Source organism: Tubulanus polymorphus, chromosome 3 (assembly GCF_964204645.1).
Source record: "Tubulanus polymorphus chromosome 3, tnTubPoly1.2, whole genome shotgun sequence".
In the NCBI taxonomy this organism is placed as follows: Eukaryota; Metazoa; Nemertea; class Palaeonemertea; order Tubulaniformes; family Tubulanidae; genus Tubulanus; species Tubulanus polymorphus.
In genome coordinates, this window is record NC_134027.1 from 19,899,671 (window position 1) to 19,918,475 (window position 18,805).

At 37.2% G+C, this 18,805-nt stretch overlaps 1 protein-coding gene across 1 annotated transcript; it reads right to left on the reverse strand.

Annotated features, from left to right (window-relative positions):
• Positions 1-371: 371 nt before the first annotated feature.
• Positions 372-18,607, reverse strand: LOC141901279 (B-cell receptor-associated protein 31-like). Its single transcript, XM_074788424.1, has 7 exons — positions 18,531-18,607; positions 12,669-12,874; positions 12,324-12,471; positions 10,572-10,710; positions 9,894-10,020; positions 6,487-6,587; positions 372-4,307 (listed from the first exon to the last, which is right to left on the reverse strand). The coding sequence occupies exons 2-7, from the start codon at positions 12,859-12,861 to the stop codon at positions 4,254-4,256; spliced, it is 762 nt and encodes a 253-aa protein (XP_074644525.1). The 5' UTR covers positions 12,862-12,874; positions 18,531-18,607; the 3' UTR covers positions 372-4,253.
• Positions 18,608-18,805: the final 198 nt, after the last annotated feature.

Consider the following 18,805-nt stretch of genomic DNA (forward strand, 5'->3'; position numbering starts at 1 on the left):
GGAATACCCGAGAAACAGGACGAAAAATGTACTAGGCCTAATTTAATTGTCGAAACACTGAATAAAAGACTATCGTTGGAAACACCAAATAAAATCTCTAATGATGATATTAGTCCCATAGACTCCGTAGTTTCTAACGAAAGTTATCGACTCCCCAAGCAAGTTATCAATCCGTGTGATAGCAATATGGGCTTGCAAGCATGCAAGCCCTTGATTACCGATAGTAAAAATTCTGTAGTAGTTCGTTCTATCGCAACTACCATCCGTTCCGATACCCTTTTTTCTTCGAAGGATACATGTAGTTCTTTCAAGACAAGACCATCCTCAGAAACCTTGCCGAAAGAAAAAGACGAACTCAACAGTTAATTCGATTTCAATTTCTTTTACTCGTACATGTGTAATATGTATTTCTCAAATCACAAAATGGTAGTACATAATTTAGAAGAATGTACACGATAGGAGATCTGAAAAGCTAAGCTCCATTTAGCTAAAATAAACAACATCAAGCCTTCACAAACAAGATGCGCTTCTTGAAAATAACGATATACTTAATACATTGTACTAATTCGACCTAGTTCAGAAGTACGTGTATCAAGAATATTATAAGAGAAAAGACTCAGAGTTCATTTCAGTCCTCCAAACCATCTAATGAATTAGGACTTTACTGTTGAACCGAAATGGGGCAGGTCTCGTTACATTACGGTATTCGAACGCACTTAGTATGGAATCTATCTCAAGAAAATCTGTGGGCCCAGAAACATTTGGCCTACTTGATGAAATTATTGAATGTCCCCCGAGTGAACTAATACGGAAACCAACATTTTTGGACTCACCACAATCATAACATTTCATGAGCTACATGTACAACTTAAGAAATGATTGTTGTAATAAAATATGCACAGGCACCAATACAAATAGACAAAAATCCAATATCAAACTCCCCTATTGGGGGGAACAAAAAACTAGTTAATCCTTATGTTTACTATTTTTCAATTATCAAGCCTGTTAGTAAAGCCCGTTGGTATTTTACTTCTTTTTCCATATGGTGAGGCTAAAATGGCCACAGATTGTTTGACAAGCAACTGATTGAAAAACCTTTTTTCATATGTAAAAGATACCTTTCTGAAGTAGATATATCAAAAATCCCAATTAAATTAGCCTAACAGTTTCAGAAAAGCTAAGCCCTCAAAATTCAGACCAAAAATGACCTCTTTGGCAAAAGAAAGGTCACAGCCATCTTCTGTCTGAGTGACCCGATTTTTCTAATGATTATGGGCTCTCCGGGTCTCCTTATACATATCAAACATAAAGATAATTGATCAAAGCATCTTCAGAATTTCCCTTGAATTCTTTGAAAATGTAGGATAATGTTAAATTAACATTATTATATGCTAGTGCGCCACATTAGTCACATTTGAATTCCTATCAGGCCACTATTGGGCTGAGATGTGTCTAGGTAAGATACATTATTACATCAACACCATATACCGAAGCGTGTTGGTAACTTGAACTTTGATTTCCTCTCTACGGACAGTCAAAATGTGAATGCAATAAAATGTGAATGCGAAAAACTGAATGAATTAAGATCAGATTTAAGATATAAGCCTCCTTCTGCTGATTGTGTAAAAAAGGAAAAGGTTAAAATGAGAGAAAAATAAGTTTGACTTCTCATCCAAGTAAGCCCAATTTCGTACAAATCGGATATACAGTGTGATGTACAACCCTGGCACACCACGTCCAGGTCAATGAAGTTTAAAAGTCTGGATTAATTTCTAATTCTCTAATTCGATTTTTGTACGACCAGGCAACAAGCCCTGTTTCAATGAAATAAGTTTAAGCAGTTATAAGTTAATTAACAGGATACCACCGAACAACACAAAGTAACACAACAAAACTGATACTTCTTCATAAAACCGGACACATCTTTACTACTACATGTAGTTTTTAGCGAATGATTCCCAGCTTGAAAAAGGCGAGTGCAACCGATATGTAAAAAGTGATAAGAAATTCAACCACCGGCAGAGAAAAGAGACGCATGAATTCCATTGGAAGTAAGACAAGTGCTCGCTATACAATATTCACGATTAAGAAGTTTTGATTTTTAGGAAGATACAAGTACTGTTTGTCAACTTAAAGCGACCCAAATGTAAAAATATTTTTTTTTAAACATTACCTATGACACCCGTGTCAATGCAGACTGGACCGACACCCTCATACATTGCAAACTTTTTCAAAATTCTTCCAATTTTTATCCTTCAGGACGCAGTTCCCTAATCTCAGCAGAATTTGACTCTAGTTAAAATTAGTTAGATAGTTTGGCCTTAGAATTAAATCTAATTCAGGACTGGATATGTATCCAGATTTCAGTGTTCAGTTCTTCATCATTTTTTAAAATGAAAATGAACTTCAGGCGCCATTAGTTCACTTGTAATCAGTACACTTTCTAAGTGATTATCAAAACTCCATACTAAAATGGTGAATAACTGAAGAGCATGGTTACAGGCTGTAAATAATGGCGAAAAAAACCTTCCGCATGAATCCCTACTTAATGCATTCAGAAAACTTTAGAATAGAAACAAATAGTCTTCAGAGGCTCAAACCCAGAATTAAAATAACCAAAAAGTTATTCAAAACATCAGAGAAGTTAAGATTGATTAAAAATCCAAACTTTCGGTTTTACACACCATTTTCAAAGAGTATCCTAGAAATAAATTGCTCATGAGCAAAGTGTGGTTTATCTTGAAAGCTAGAGGTTGTTTGGAGTAAGGGCATTGCTTGAAAAACCTTTTTAATTCGTGACTTCAAAGTACTAGAAGTTTATCTTGTATTTTATCTTTCTTTAAGAATTATTTTGTAGTCAAATAAGACCAAAGATAAACATTTGTTTATGGTCTACGTCCAAAATTTCGTAGGGTACAGGTAGGCGCGGCAGGGAAACTATTTTATATTTTCGAAAAAATATTTTTCACAATATAAAAAAATATTCAAATAAAATTCATATGATGTCACATCAGAGAGTGGCTGAATATTGAGTCTTGGAAACGAAACCTCTTCCAATGTATGGCCGCGGAAGCTAAAGTTCCCTTCACTTCAATCTCAATCAACACAAACACTAAAATGAAACAATACCTATGGCGATATGTGAAATAGTTTTATTCTCACCAGCAACGAACATTTAAAATTCGAACATATACAGCACCTAGTCCAATGAAACGTTCGCCATTTATGGCTTTCCCATAATTATTTTAGTAACGCCGAAAACAGCCAATCACATTCGCTCATAGAGACGATGCCCCCCAATCGAGGTCATTGCAATTTTATACGCAAGAGCTAAGAATTTTTCCGCCAAAAACAGTTTTTCATTGAATTTAAACAAAGTTGACCATGTCATCGACAGAGGTTCGTCATGTCTTCAATCGCATCGATTATACCTCGTTTAACCCGAGAACCAATGAAAAAAATGCTCACATAAAAAAACGTACCGCGATTTTAGATGAATTGGCTCAATGCCAACCTCATACTGCTGACAAAGGTAAACAAAAAGTTTTCGTATATAACCTAAAATTCGGATTCTTTATAAATTCTAACATGTCAATGTTTCAAAATAACTTTCCAGTTATTTTGATTCTTGGTTTGAGACTTCAGTCATCATTGGCAACACATTATGAATATCTACCTTGTCAGTCTTTTATTTAAAAGGATTCAGTTCTACATATTATCAATAAAGTTCGACTCCGAAGCCAATACTACAGGACCAAGTTCCACAGATCTTTTGCCTCTTTAATTGTTGATGTTTTACCTGCGAAATCAAATTCTAACCAAAAACTCAGGAACTGGGTCCTGCAGTTCCATTTCACCTATTACAGTAGAAGACAAAACTCAAAACTCTGGAACAGAGTCCTTAACTACAACAATCTCATTTCGATATAAAAAAAAGTTTAAATAAATTCGTGCAATTTTTTCATACATTTAATATGTATCAATGGCTCAAACCTGTAAGAACGGTATGGGACTGGGAGGACCCACACCTCCAACCTACTTTTGGGAACCTCTTTTCAAATGTTCATAAATAGAATGGAACTTCATTATGATAATTTTCTGGTCCATTCTTAACCCTCCCTCAGCTCCACTTTGATACATGTTCTTACAGGCCTGCAATTGGTATAATACTACACAGATCAAGTAGCCGGTCTCTTGGATTACTAAGCACGTACATGTACATGTAGGATTATCACATTCCATATCAGTCAGTTTTAATCATCTTTCTTATCGCCATCTCCTGCGCCTTCTAATGTAGCCAATTTCCTCTACAAAAATCAAGATTCTTAAAATTCAAGCATGTTTCATGTTGCAGTAGCATCAGAAAGATCTAGGGCAAGGGAATAACCTTGATTTCTCAACCAGAAGGGCATCACTCAATTATTCACCCATAAACGTTATCTCAAAAGTAAGGCTCGAGAAGTACCATCGACCAAGAAAATCAGGTCTTACAAGAGATTCAAACCCATGGATCATGAAACTCGTAAACGTTCCTTAGCAGGGGCTGCACAATTTAGCTGATTTTGAATTTTTGCATGGATGCCGCTTCCCCTGTGCAGGGTGGAAAGTCACCTGAGAAGAAAAATTCGAAAAATGAATCCAAAACCACATTGCAAGCGCCGAAGGCGCGAAGCAAATCTGGGGGGTTGAGGGCCCTCCCCCAGAAAATGTTTTGAAATTAAAAGCGTTTTCCGAGCACTTAGAGCGATCTTAAACCAATCACGAATGATCCATATTTTGAAAAGTAATGTCTATTTCCAATGCGGTACATCCACATTTCACTAACAATCAACATCTCAAGCAGTATAGGTCGAACCCCTAAATAAGTGAACATTGCGCGCTGCGCACTGCGCTACCCGAATGACTTGATTGAGTATAGACACTCGAAACACGATGCATATAAGACAATATATACATATGTTTTCTCACTATATGTACTACTACTGGTGGCTATAAATAGACGTAACCTAACAACCATCAATCGCTCACTCCATGAGGTCACACAGATGCACTTTTCTCGCAATAAATCGCAACAGAAGGAATTTAAATACATTTCAAACAAACAGTTTAAGAGTAATCGCTGTGCTGAAATGAATGTCGTCCAGTCTGCGACGCTTTTATGGCCTACCAGTTCCGATAACTTTCTCAGCGTTTTTAGGCTTTTCAGAAGTAGGGGTCCAGGGACACCAAGCCCACTTGGGAAGTGGTTTCAAATGCTCAACAATCTAACAATTTCAATATTCAACGCCCCCTGGTGACCATTTACAAAAACCAACGACCTTGAAACTCACCACAATCATAGATACTGTCAGCAGCTACGATTTTGTAATTGATTGTGATAACAAAATATGCCTCGTTACCAATTTAATATGGAAATACTAAGTCATTCTACTATTCAACGCCCCCTGGTGACCATATTCAAAACCCAATGACCTCGAAACTCACCACAATCATAGAACATGTCATGAACTACAACTTTGCAATTGACCATGGTAACAAAATATGCCTAGGTACCAATATAATAAGGAAATACTAAGTTATTCTACTATTCAACGCCCCCTGGTGACCATATAGAAAAACTAATGTCCTTAAAACTCGCAACAATCATAGATGATGTCATGAGCTACAACTTTCCAATTGATTGTGGTTACAAAATATGCATAGGTACGAATATAATAAAGAAATGCTAAGATATTGTATTATTCAATGCCCCCTGGTGGCCATATACGAAATCCAATTACCTCGAAACTCACCACAATCATAGAACACGTTATGAGCTACAACTTTCTAATTGATTGTGGTATCAAAATACGCTTAGGTATCAATATAATGTGGAAAAACTTTTTCCCACTTACGAATGAGTACTGGTGACACAAAGATGGCCGCCAATTGCGTCATAATTGGCTGATGAAAAATCATCCGATCATCAAAATGATCCGAAATTTCCCTCAAAAAGTTCAAAAATGTGTAAAAAGTGCTGATTTTGGCGAACATCAATGGCTGCTAGCCGGTCATCTTGATTCTGACCGGGCCAGTTTTTGGGCTGAAGATGTGTCTAGGGTAGATACATGTGTAACCCAAATATCAAGACATTACCTTGAAGCGTCTTCAAAACTTCCCAAAATAACTGGATTCCGTCTACGGACGGATGGACGACGGACGAAAAGTGAACGCAATAGCCCGCTGGGACTAAAGTCCCAAGTGGGCTAAAAATGACCTAGCCAGACTTTCCTCCCTGCCTGTGGTATCTTTTTTTGTAATCTTGAGCAACTGAGCACCATTACATTCATGATGATACTAGAGTTCTAAGCATTATTAAATACCATGATAACAAGTTTCAATGTTTAATTTTTCCTACAAAAGGCTTGGTTATCAATAATCCTAATAAACATAAAACATCCAATTAAACAGCGGTTACAGTGATCGTGGTTGCCATTTTATTATTACCTGTAAGATTGAATGTTCATCCATTAACCTATCGTATTCTTTATTGGTACTCTGAGCTTGTCTCTGCATTGTTTCCAGATCCATTTTCGAATGGTGCAACTCTGCAAATGATAAAGAGGTCATCGTTATAACAATGAAGAGTACACAAGATAGAACTGTATTTTGCCTGGGTTTTTAAAATCAAACTAAAAATCAGCGCCATTGACATTCCTTTTCATTCAGGGCTGAGTTTCATAGGTCTGAGGGAAAAAATCCCAGGGTCGGGTTTTACGAAAAATTCAAATTTTTGTTTTTATTGCAATTAAGTCCAGAAGTGTGAGTGTGCATAAAAGGTTAAAGCTTGGCAGCAGTCTTTTCTTTAGAAAATAGGAACCTCAGTTTTCAGAAGTGAGAGTGCACTGTTTTAGCCCACTTAGGACTTACATCCCAGCGCGATATTGTATTCACTTTTCCTCCACTTTCGTCCGTTCATCTCTAGACGGAATCCAGTTATTTTGGGAAGTTTTGAAGACGCTTCAATGGATTGTCTTGACATTTCACTGATATATGTATCTACCCTAGAAACATTTTCAGCCCAAAAACCCGGCCCGGTGAGAATCAAGATGGCCGAATGGCGACCATTGTTGTTTGTAAAATCAGCACTTTTTACACATTTTTAAAGTTTTTAAGAGAAATTTTGAAGACGCTTCAATCAATCATCTTGGTATCCTCCAAGGGTCGATCAGCATAAGAAAAATTGGGTAAGACTCAAGTTGGCCATCCCATGACCTTTTTTGAGCCCAAAAAGGTCAATCTTGGCATGATGTTCGAGACCTGTAGCTTCCTACTGGTAGGCAATATTCTATTGAAATTTGTGATCGGTATTCTTTGATAAAAGACCTTAGCATATTAGCAGGGTTTTGCGATCAGTCAATTATCACGCACTTGGCGGCCATCTTAGTGTCATCAGTACTCATTCATACATGGAAAAAAGTTTTTGAGAAAACTATCAATAGGTTTGACTTGATAGTTGATTATTATTAGAACTGTTATAGGATAAATCACATCACATGGAATATAGGATCACCCAATATTTTGTTAAGTATTGAATCATATACAATTTGTCTATTCACGTTGGTACCTATGCACATTTTTGTAACCACAATCAATTGTGAAGTTGTAGCTCATGACATCTATGATTGTGGGAAGTTGGTTTTCATTGGTTTTTGCATATGGTCACCAGGGGCGTAGAAAAGTGGAGTATCTAAGTATCATATTGGCACCTAGGCATATTTTGTTGCGACAATCATTTGAAAAAATTGTAGCTCATGAAAGTTTTATAATTGTGGCCAGTTTGAAGGTCATTGGTTTTGTAAATGGTCAACAGGGACATTGACTAGCGGAATAACTCAGTATCTCCTTATCATATTGATACCTAGACATATTTTGTAACCACAATCAATTGCAAAATATCAGCTCATGACATGTTTTATGATTGTGGTGAGTTTCAAGGTCATTGGTTTCAGTTTATATTCACCTGGGGGCATTGAATATTAAAATTGTCGGATTTTTTAGCATTTCAAATCACTCACCGAGTGGGCATGGTCTTCCTGGACCCATAGCTCTATTTTTGTCTTGTTGCCACAGTTTTGACGTTCTTAAGGCGTCAAAAGTGTATAATTGTGATATTCAATGAATTGGACGCTGCTCAATGGAATGAAAAGGTATTTTTGCTATGTTTTTGAATGCGTTTGATATCCATAAATACTGATATAAATTAACGTGAAAAAAGTAAAATTCTCAGTTTTATCCCAAACTAGGGGCCAGGGACACCATGCCCACTTGGGAAGTGGTTTCAAATGCTCAACAATCTAACAATTTCAATATATAACGCCCCCTGGTGACCATATACAAAAACCAATGACCTTGAAACCCATCACAATCATAGAACATGTCAGCAGCTACGATTTTGTAATTGATTGTGATTACAAAATATGCCTCGTTCCCAATTTATCTGGAAATACTAAGTTACTCTACTATTTGACGCCTCTTGGTGACCATATGCAAAACCCAATGACCTTGAAACTCCGCAATCATAGCACATGTCATGTACTACAACTTTGCAATTGATCACGGTAAAAAAATATGCCTAGGTACCAATCTAATAAGGAAATACTAAGTTATTCTACTATTGAACGCCCCGTGGTGACCAACCATATAGAATAACTATTGTCCTTTTAACTCACCACAATCATAGACGATGTCATGAACTATAACTTTGCAATTGATCATGGTAACAAAATATGCCTAGGTACCAATCTAATAAGGAAATACTAAGTTATTCTACTATTGAACGCCCCCTGGTGGCCATATAAAATAACTAATGTCCTTAAAACTCTTCAAGATCATAAGAAGATGTCATGAGCTACAACTTTGCAATTGATTGTGGTAACAAAAAATGGTACAAATATAATACAGAAATACTAAGTTATTGTAATATTCAACGCCCCCTGGTGGCCATATACAAAAACCAATGACCTCGAAACTCACGAAAATTATAGAATACGTGATGGGCTACAACTTTCCAATTGATTATAGTAACACAATATGCTTAAGTATCTATTGAATGTGGAAAAACTTTTTCCCACCTACGAATGAGTACTGATGATACCAAGATGGCCGCCAATTGCGTCATAATTGGCTGATCAAAAATACCTGTTCCAGGTATAAAACATCCCTTTTCAAAGAATACCCATCACAAATTGCAATGAAAAATGGCAAACCAGTAGGAAGCTACAGGACCCAGAATTCCGGCCAAAATTGACATTTTTGGGCACTAAAAAGGTCATAGGACGGCCATCGATCGACCCAATTTTTGTCATGCTGATGGGCCCTTGGTAGATTCAAATAGGGCCTATATACAGAAGATCAAGGTAATTGATCAAAGCGTCTTCAAAATTTCCCTCAAAAACTTCAAAAATGTGCAAAAAGTGCTGATTTTCGTCGACCATCTTGATTCTGACAGGACCAGTTTTTGGGCTGAAGATGTGTCTAGGGTAGATACATGTATGAACCAAATATCAAGACATTACCTTGAAGCGTCTTCAAAACTTCCAAAAATAACTGGATTCCGTCTACGGACGGACGAACGGACCGACGACGGATGAAAGGTGAATGCAATAGCCTGCTGGGACTTAAGTCCCGAATGTGGGCTAAAAATGCCATGTTTATCACAAGTTACTTTCTAGCCATTTTAAGCATAAAGTTTTTCATGAATCCGGACCCTGAATTGTTGAAACTTGTCAATCATTACCATGGTTTCTCATTGTTACTATGGCATTTGTTGCCCATATTGAGGATTTACCCCTAAGGGCAACTTTGATACCCAGTCTATGAAACCCGACCCTGATGATTTCATTAGCTAATACCTTCACGAGTTTTCTCCAGATCGAGTAGAGCCTGGTCAAGTTCTTTCTTAACATCAGCTACTGATTTCGCAGCATCAACCACATTAGTCATTGCAGCAGCACCTTTACCGGTATTTTCCTCTATAGCCTGAAATAATTGAAATGGACCCCTTAATCAAAATGATATCCAAATGAAATCTTCTGCATAGGTGACATTTAAAAATCTAATACATAGGGTTATGCAGCTAGCAATCTGCTGTCTGTGTCCACCAACTCAGGCAATCGACTGCTATCACCATGCTACAAAAACCAGGGATCTACACAAAAGGAATCTAAATTCCTGATATTTCCCACACATTTGACCAAAATTTCATGATTGAATCATAAGGTATCAACGGCGGAGACTGTTTCTTCTCATGAGGTTCATTCAGTGTTACTCATCTACAGGCAGCAAGAGCAACAAGACATGAAAATTCAAATTCCTTGGACCCAGTTCCACAGTTCTGAGTAAAGATTTGTCAAAATCAGCCATGTTCATTTGGTAGACAGAGTCGACCTAAAATCAATTTGGTCTGCCATTCGTTATTAGGGAAACATAGTTGATCAACTCAGATGGCTGTTTTCCTGGGAGAAAGAGTTAATTCAATCAATAAACCTATAGGCCTACTTACTACTATCACTAATGTTCTCTAAACTTACCGAATTATCTTTGTTTTCCTTTTCTTCAAGAAGTCGTTTGGCAGTTTCTGAAGCGCTTTTAGCTTGTTTCAGAGCAGCTTCCTGCTGAGCGTTCAACACAGCCGTACTGCAGATTAGTCCGACCAATCGCTTCAATACCCTAAAAATAATCACAGAATGCAGAACTAGATGAAAGCCAAATTCATAAGGACACCATTCTACCAGAACGTCAATTGTTTCCAATAGCCGATCTTTCATGTGATAGTGAGCTCCAAGGGGGATGAATATATAGAATTTTTTTCAATCGGGGATCATTCATGGAAATCTTGCATTTTATTTGATGGCCTAGATGGCATTGGTCACGTGATAAAAGCACATGGCCGAAATACCTTAAACCTATCAAGGCCCAGGAATTTTGCTATGTAGGCCTAGCATCTATTACTCCTCAGAAAATTCAAGGGAAAATCCAAATTTATCATTATACAGAATAGCTTATTCAGTTTATTTTCAAGTATTACAAGTTCCTGTTATTTTATAGTAAACAGTCAAGGCTTTCACATGAGATAAGATTTGATGACGTAGACCACCAAATCGTGTCCTTTTGCCCCCCTACCGAAATTCATCCAAACCTACTTGGATTTGAAGTGGGCGCTCAGATATGTCATATTCATCCTCTAAATACTCGAGAATTTAAAATAGGAAGATCTTGATTCCTGTACAGTATTCTGAGGAGTTTGGTGCCAAGTTAATCAAGCTACTGGGTTCGATTCCCATTATGACAATTTTTGTGCAGCAGACAAAAAAAGTGTCAGGGTGGCATTTGGCGGCTTGAGGAGTAATAGGCAGAGTAGATACAAGTGGCTAGATTGCTAATGGGTCAGTATACACTGCGATGCATGAAACATGAAACTATGTAACAGTCGCCTTGGAGAAATAATGGGCTTTGAAATTTGGATTGGGAGTCAATCATTGTCATCAGGGTTTGGTGATCAGGACAGAATGAAGAATTGACTGGAACAGCAGAAGTCAGCGTAACGTTTTACTAAGATTATTAATTGAAATATTCTGACTATGAATAATATTTTGCCACAACAGACTGATTACCGCTTCATTTGATATTTGGTGACCGGGTTTTCAAATCATTATTTACAGTTCTTAGTTAATTTCATCGCTCAATGTGAAAATGCTAATCATTATCATATTTGGTAAGAATATGATTGTAGTTCATTTCTAGAGATTGTTGCAATTTGAGTTTTTGTCTCAATTAGTTTTTTTTTTCTTTCTGAACCCACGCCAATACCATCAGCAAGTTGGTTATATACATACGTACGCCTTACATTAAAACCATTGCTCGAAGCGTCTTCAAAAATTCTCAGATTTTGGCAAACAATGATGGCCACCAGTCAGCTATCTTGATTCTGATTGGACAAATTTGTTGGCTCTTTATATGCCTAGGGTAGACATCACGACAATCTTTAAATCACATAAAACCTTGTCTAAATAACTTGATCCTGTCTTCCGATGGATGTCTCATGAAAAGTGAACACAATAGCCCACTCAGGGGCTATGCCTCAAGTGGGCTAAGAATAAAGTAAATCATTTCTGTAGATAAACCAAGGACAAATCAATTGGAGTTTAATTACTCAGACTTTGTCCTGGACTCTGCATACCTTTCAGACACCCGTTACAAAATTAATAGGAGGGCTAGGGACAGCAGGACCTAGACTGGAGATTGATAGCTGTGATAGTGGGACAGATGTATGAACAACTTACAGCCACAAGAACAGCGCAAAACCAGCAATGTAGAAATTCCTCTGAGCGCGGAAGAGTTTCATATGCATCATTGTCTCAGCTTGTGGATGGTGGGCAGCCTCCACGGGGTCGATTGCACTTGAATAATTTCTCACATCACGAATTGCATCTAAAATATAATACAAAACTACCAATACTGCCTGTTATCCAGAGAATAACCAATTTTGACCAAGGTGAGTTCTCAATGTTTCTTGTTACATTCACTAAACATACCATGGAACATCTCACCCGCAGCCTAAATGGAATAACATGGTTTTTGAAAGAACTCATGCCTAAACAGAACTGAAGAACTTTTTAAGAACTTACCCATGAACAGAATAACGAGAATAACGATCAATATGTTGAAATATAAATGAGAGTGACTTTCTAGATTCTTCAGCAGGCGTGATTTGAAGATTTTCTGCCATCTTGCAGCTGAAATCCACGGCACCAGTAGTAAGATGACGAAGAAGATCTCTGTGTAAAGAAACGTCGCTACAAATGTCCACTGCAATGACATCGTGGTCGAGAAACTACAAATAAAGAAGAAAAAAGATATCATTTTTGAATTAAAGGTTTTTAGTAAGAATGCAGTTAAGGTGTCCAAGGAGTAGTGGTGTCCTATCCAAATGAGTACCAGTAACCAGAATGAGTATCAGAATGTTTAGCTGACTGGACTGGGATCAAGAAAAAAGGTATTAGTAAATAATTTGCAACCAGCGAAGTGGTTGATCTTTCTAGTATCTAGAGGTGTTCAACTATATTCATTTGATAGCTTTCACTCGCATGCAGTTAGAAACTGTCCATAAATAACATCCGCATGAAATAGCTAAATTTTGACACGTTCATGTTCAAGGAATGTAGAGAGAATCCCACAATTATAACGAAAAAGTCCGAAAATGAAACTTCGAGATAGTAGTTTATTTCAACGTTTCGACTATATCCTAACAGTCATCTTCAGGGATAAATTCTCTTCATTATTCCTGAAGATGACTATTAGGATATAGTCGAAACGTTGAAATAAAATACTATCTCGAAGTTTCATTTTCGGACTTTTTCGTTATAATTGTGGGATTCTCTCTACATCGTGTCAACACGGATATAGTGTTCTATCAATCGTGATGTTCAAGGAATGTCCACATTCCACTGAACCCCTCCCCATAGTCCATCAGATAAAAAAGCAATTAAGGACATTGAATATCCAGTCATGCAAAATAATGTTTTTTCATTCAATTAATCATTGACTGTGGAACACTGTTTGTTATTCCTTACATTATCTTGAAAACACACAGGCCTACAAGTGAACTATTTCTCCTCTTATTTGAAGTAATCATCCATGTAATGCACTAAGTGATTTGTTCTGGCTTACAGGACCTTAGATGTTGACATCCAACCACCCGTCCCTCCTCATTGTCCACAAAAGCCCAAAGTTCACAAACCCCTCCCCCTTGACCTCGGATGTCTTATATGGACGGCCCCTTAGAGGTTTGGTTTGGAAATTTCCAGAAAACTCTTAGGGTTCTGGAAGCATTATACAAAATTTGATATGGCTGCGTTTTTGCAATTCTGTCAGCAGCTATAATTTTGCAATTTGTCAAATACCAGGCCTGTTGCCGTGGCACTGCTGTAACCGGCTCGTTGTTGTATCGGCAGGCTGCCTGGGGAATTAGCATTTACACCAGCGGTACAGGATTCCATCCATCAGGAAGAACAAGGCATTTAAACCTTATATGTACAATCTTTATTGCATCCCAGAATGAGAATGGTTATCATAACTTTACATAGTCTTTATATACAGAATCGTGAGTATGACGTGAGGACTAGGTGTCAGTCAAGTTGTATACATCAGGGGCTAGTTGCACAGTCGTGACTTCAGTCCAAAAGTGGTCTTAAATCTTAAGACTAGTCTTAAATTGTTAGATTGGCTGTAGAACTAAGTTGGTCTTAGACTGGTCTTAAGTCTAAGCCATAACTATGCAACCGGCCCCGGGACTCACAAACTAACACCTAGTGACATGTTTGAGAGACCTTAATTAATTATCGATGGGCACTGACTATAGCTAATTATCTATATAGCTAATTAATATTAAACAAGAATAATATCTGCATTGGCATCAATGTCAGTTCAAGTTTAAGTCCGAATCCGTAATTTACACTCCCATCATGCACCATGAAAAGCCGCCATATTTGTTATGTTGCTTCACTTCAACTGTTTTTTGAGGTGACTAGTCAAAAGTTTGAGCTACTACGATCATCAAAAGCCACTTAGGATTACAAATTTATGCACAAACAATAGTTAACTTCCATCTGATTAGTCAGTTTGAGGTAAGTTGATGGTGTTTTAAGGGGTGAAATAGATGCTCAAAGCCTCGTCCCTCAAAATGAGGAATGAAAATTAACCTTATATGAGCACTTTCGCCCTAGACGTTGTTTGAGGAACAACGGCTGGGTACTAGACTACTGTCTGTCACACCTGCTCTTCGTGCGATGTTTTGATCCGTTATTTCGTTAATAAACTGTTGATTTACCTTTATTATGCATTGATTTGTTCAGTAAGGAATTTGCATTCAGAATTAAACAACGATTTTCCCTAAAGATGTTTTTGTTTTCATTTATGAGCGATAGTTTACTCAGCATACGATTGCGTAATGCTTAAAAATCCGCTCCGCGGACGCTCGGAATCGTTACAGCGACGTCATCAGCTGCTCATTAGCATAACAAAATACAGTAGGTGGCGCCACGTGACGGGCCGGAAAAGCCGTTTTTCAGCATTACGCGAGCATATGCTAGGTAAACAATCGCTGATACCTAAATGAAAACACAAACAAATTTATGCCAATTCATAATTTATTTCTGAATGCAAAATCCTTATTGAACAAATTGACGGTCATCCTTATTACCGAGATGAAGTATTTTACCGAGATGAACCGAGATCAACCGAGATGAAATGAAATATAACATATTTATATATTCCTAATCGATTTTAACAATTGAAATCATATTATATTAGTAATAAATGCCTGCTGGAGTCATATTTTACATATTTTGTTGGATATTTTTGTAGAAAAATAACTTAACTTTACCGAGATGAGATCGTCGATCAATCAAATTCAATGAAATTTTATTGCTAACCGAGTTTACGTATTTGAAGCCAAAGTCAATTCAGTACATTGCCATTGGCTAATTTTAAGATATCTTCAGAAACAGCGTTTTAGCTTAGATAGTTTTACAGGTACTATTTATAGTGCTTAGTTCGATGGGAGTCCCTATTATGACATCATCGCTTTTCTGCTGGCATACATTTGTATATTTGCGCCGAAAAATTAATCTCATTGATCCATTCCAGGCTTCAAGAAAGAATTAAATATAAATGTACGGGTTTCCGATGGCAAATGTATTTGAATTCTGTTCTTTCTGTATACCTGTATTCTATGTAATAAATATATACATACATGTATCCCAAATTGTTTCGAAAATGTTTGTTTTATTTTGAAATGAATCTAGATACAGCTGTATTGATTTTGAGTGTTGTAACGTCATCGGCCACCAATTCATTCAATCACTACCCATCACAAGTCCAATTAGCTGGGAGGCATCATAATTACCTTCAATTAACCAACATCATATGCAGTCCAATATATCCCTCAACCATTCTATGCTTTATTAGGCAAGATAAGACCATGGGCAAAACTTAAAACTAGATTTTTGATACACTAGTTTATACATCCATGATTGATTTGTCTTATGAGAACGATAATTATAATAACAATTTTATTTTTATTTTTAACATATAATATTTACACATCCGTTCACCTCAGCAAATTAATTATTTTATTCCGAAAAAAAGTACCGTGTAGACACTAGGGAAAACGTCTAAGCGGGTGGGGGAATCCTCATTTATAACAAGTGGACTGCCAATAATGGCTTAATAGTTTATGATTATAAAACTAGCTACGCCAAAAACGGCGGAATACGCCAGAAATGGCGAATGTTTTTATGTGTACCCATGGCAACGTTTAATTGAAAACTTTATAATAGTTTTTAAAACTAGTTCCCAAATTTATTAAATTAACAAAAATCATGATTAATGAACTTGTTTCATGCTGTAGTAGTTTTGAGAGTTTTCCCGGAGTTTTTGGGCTGCATATGACGTAATCATTTAGAAAAACGTGAATTTGACCACTTTACCTAGCTCAAAAATTTCCATCCTAGTGTCATATGAAAGCTTATCGTCTGCTCGATATTATGACATAATCGGCAACATGCGCTAATTTGATCGGAAGTGCGCAAAAAACTTTAAAGCAAAACTCAAAACTTAGTGAGCTGAAACTGGCTGATTAAGCCATAAACGGCTGTAAAAGTTTCAAAACTGAGTGATCCATAAACGGCTGATTCTGCCGTTATTGGCGGAAAATTCGCGTTTTCAAAGCTGGAAGATCGTATGGATTAACGAAACAACCGCAATATCCAGAAAGTATAGAATGTTTTGCGCATTTGAAGCCCTCGATCATCAAAATCGGTGAAGGATTTCGTGTCGAACTCAACGTTTTAAATTTCGAAATCGGCAAAAACCGGCGTCATTGCATTTTCAGTCCAGGCGATTTCGGCCCTAATTTCGCATTCAAAGACATATAATTCACGAACTATTCATCGGAAATTGACGGGATTAGTTTCGTTAGAAGCAGGAAGGTATTAGCTTTCATATCATGCCTGGATTATCAAAATCGGATGAAAAATAACAAAAAAGTAAGCGACTGAAGTTGAGTAGTTTGTGAGCGTCGTTAGCCCCCTTGTTATTTTATATATACTATATACATTGGATTAACACATTATCGTTTTTACATTACCTACAACTCTGATACGAGCCCCTGTGGAATAAGCCGTTTTTGGAAAGTGTTCCTGACGGGTCATACTAAACACCATAAGACACCATCAGGAACCGTCAGACACCGTCAGGAAGACCGTCAGACACCGTCATGAACTCACGGGTTATACTAAACGTGACTGATTAATAAATTGCAAACTGGGTCTGTTCCATATTCCATGTTTTCGTTCCTACGCAGATAGAGAAACGTGTTCCTTTAAACTGGACTAATAATAATTGCGAAAGTACCGTGTAGATTGTATGGTTTGTTGGGGTTTTCTCTAATATCTCACATAGAAATCATCGTTTGAAGTGAAAAAAACGACCATTTTGCTGTCCACCATAGAATCGGTGGCGCTATTGCACTTTCGTACCCCCCTCCCAAAAGTTTTTATTTCAGCATATTTATTATCAGGGAGGTCTGTAGAGTCAAAATAAATTACTTTTGACCAAAAAGAATAATTTTTTCCAAGCCAAAATTCTGATAATTTGGGGCCGATTTCCTCGATTCAAACCGACGGGTCGGCCATGTTTCCGCACTAATTACCACCTAAAAACATCTGAATAAATATATCTCAATAAATGGAATTGAATTGACATAATTTCGTTTTTGGGTACATAACTTTTCTTCATCAGGACATCTTTAAATCAATAGCTTAGTATGAAAATAATGCAATCATACGCGTTATTTTCAGAGATGGTTATGTTTGAAAACATGGTTTTTGCAAAGTTTTTATGTCATGACATTTCAGTGGAGGGTTAGCAACTTTGATTGACATCCAATATGGCGTTGTTGACGTCGCGAATCGGCGAATTTACACGCGATTTAGGGCCCAAAATAACAAAATTTTAACCTAGAAAAAGTAAGTTTTTTGGGTCAAAAGTTACTGATTTTGAATCTCTAGACCTCCCTGATAATAAATATGCTGGAATAAATATTTTTGGGAGGGGGGTACGAAAGTGCAATAGCGCCGAATCGGTAGACCTCCATTTTGAGCTATCTCTCGTCAAAAAAAGGTGATTTCGTAGTGAGATAATTGTCGGAGAGTGGTGGTTAAAGGCTCGTTCGAAGCAGAAAGTCTTCTAGGTTGTATTAAAGCTTATTTCATGTGAATCGGTTGAGAATTTTTGGAATTACAGTCGATTGAAGTGGAGAAGTCATTGTCAGATTGAAAATTTGTTGCCACCCTTGTTATTTTATTATACAGTTGCAGGGATACTGGTACCCCCATCATCATTGGTCTCATCCATTATCAATCGTGACAAGTGCCTGTGACTGGGGCCAACATTTTTGTGAATCAGAGCAATCATAAATGGACACGTACCTGTTCTGAGCGAGCGCTAAAGACGGTGGCTGACTAAAATTAAAAACTAATAATCGGGCAAAAGGTTGAAAGCCTGTTTTGGTCGATGGCGAGTGACGTCACTAGTACAAATTCCGAGCGGTTCGAATCCCACAATACGCCAAAATCACTACGGCCGCTCTGAGCGCACATCGCATTTCAACGTTGCCGTTCAATAATTGTAAAATAACTAATAATAGTTTAAGTTTTATAAGGGTTAGAAGTACATTGTATTTACTGCTAGTGTATGTATATAT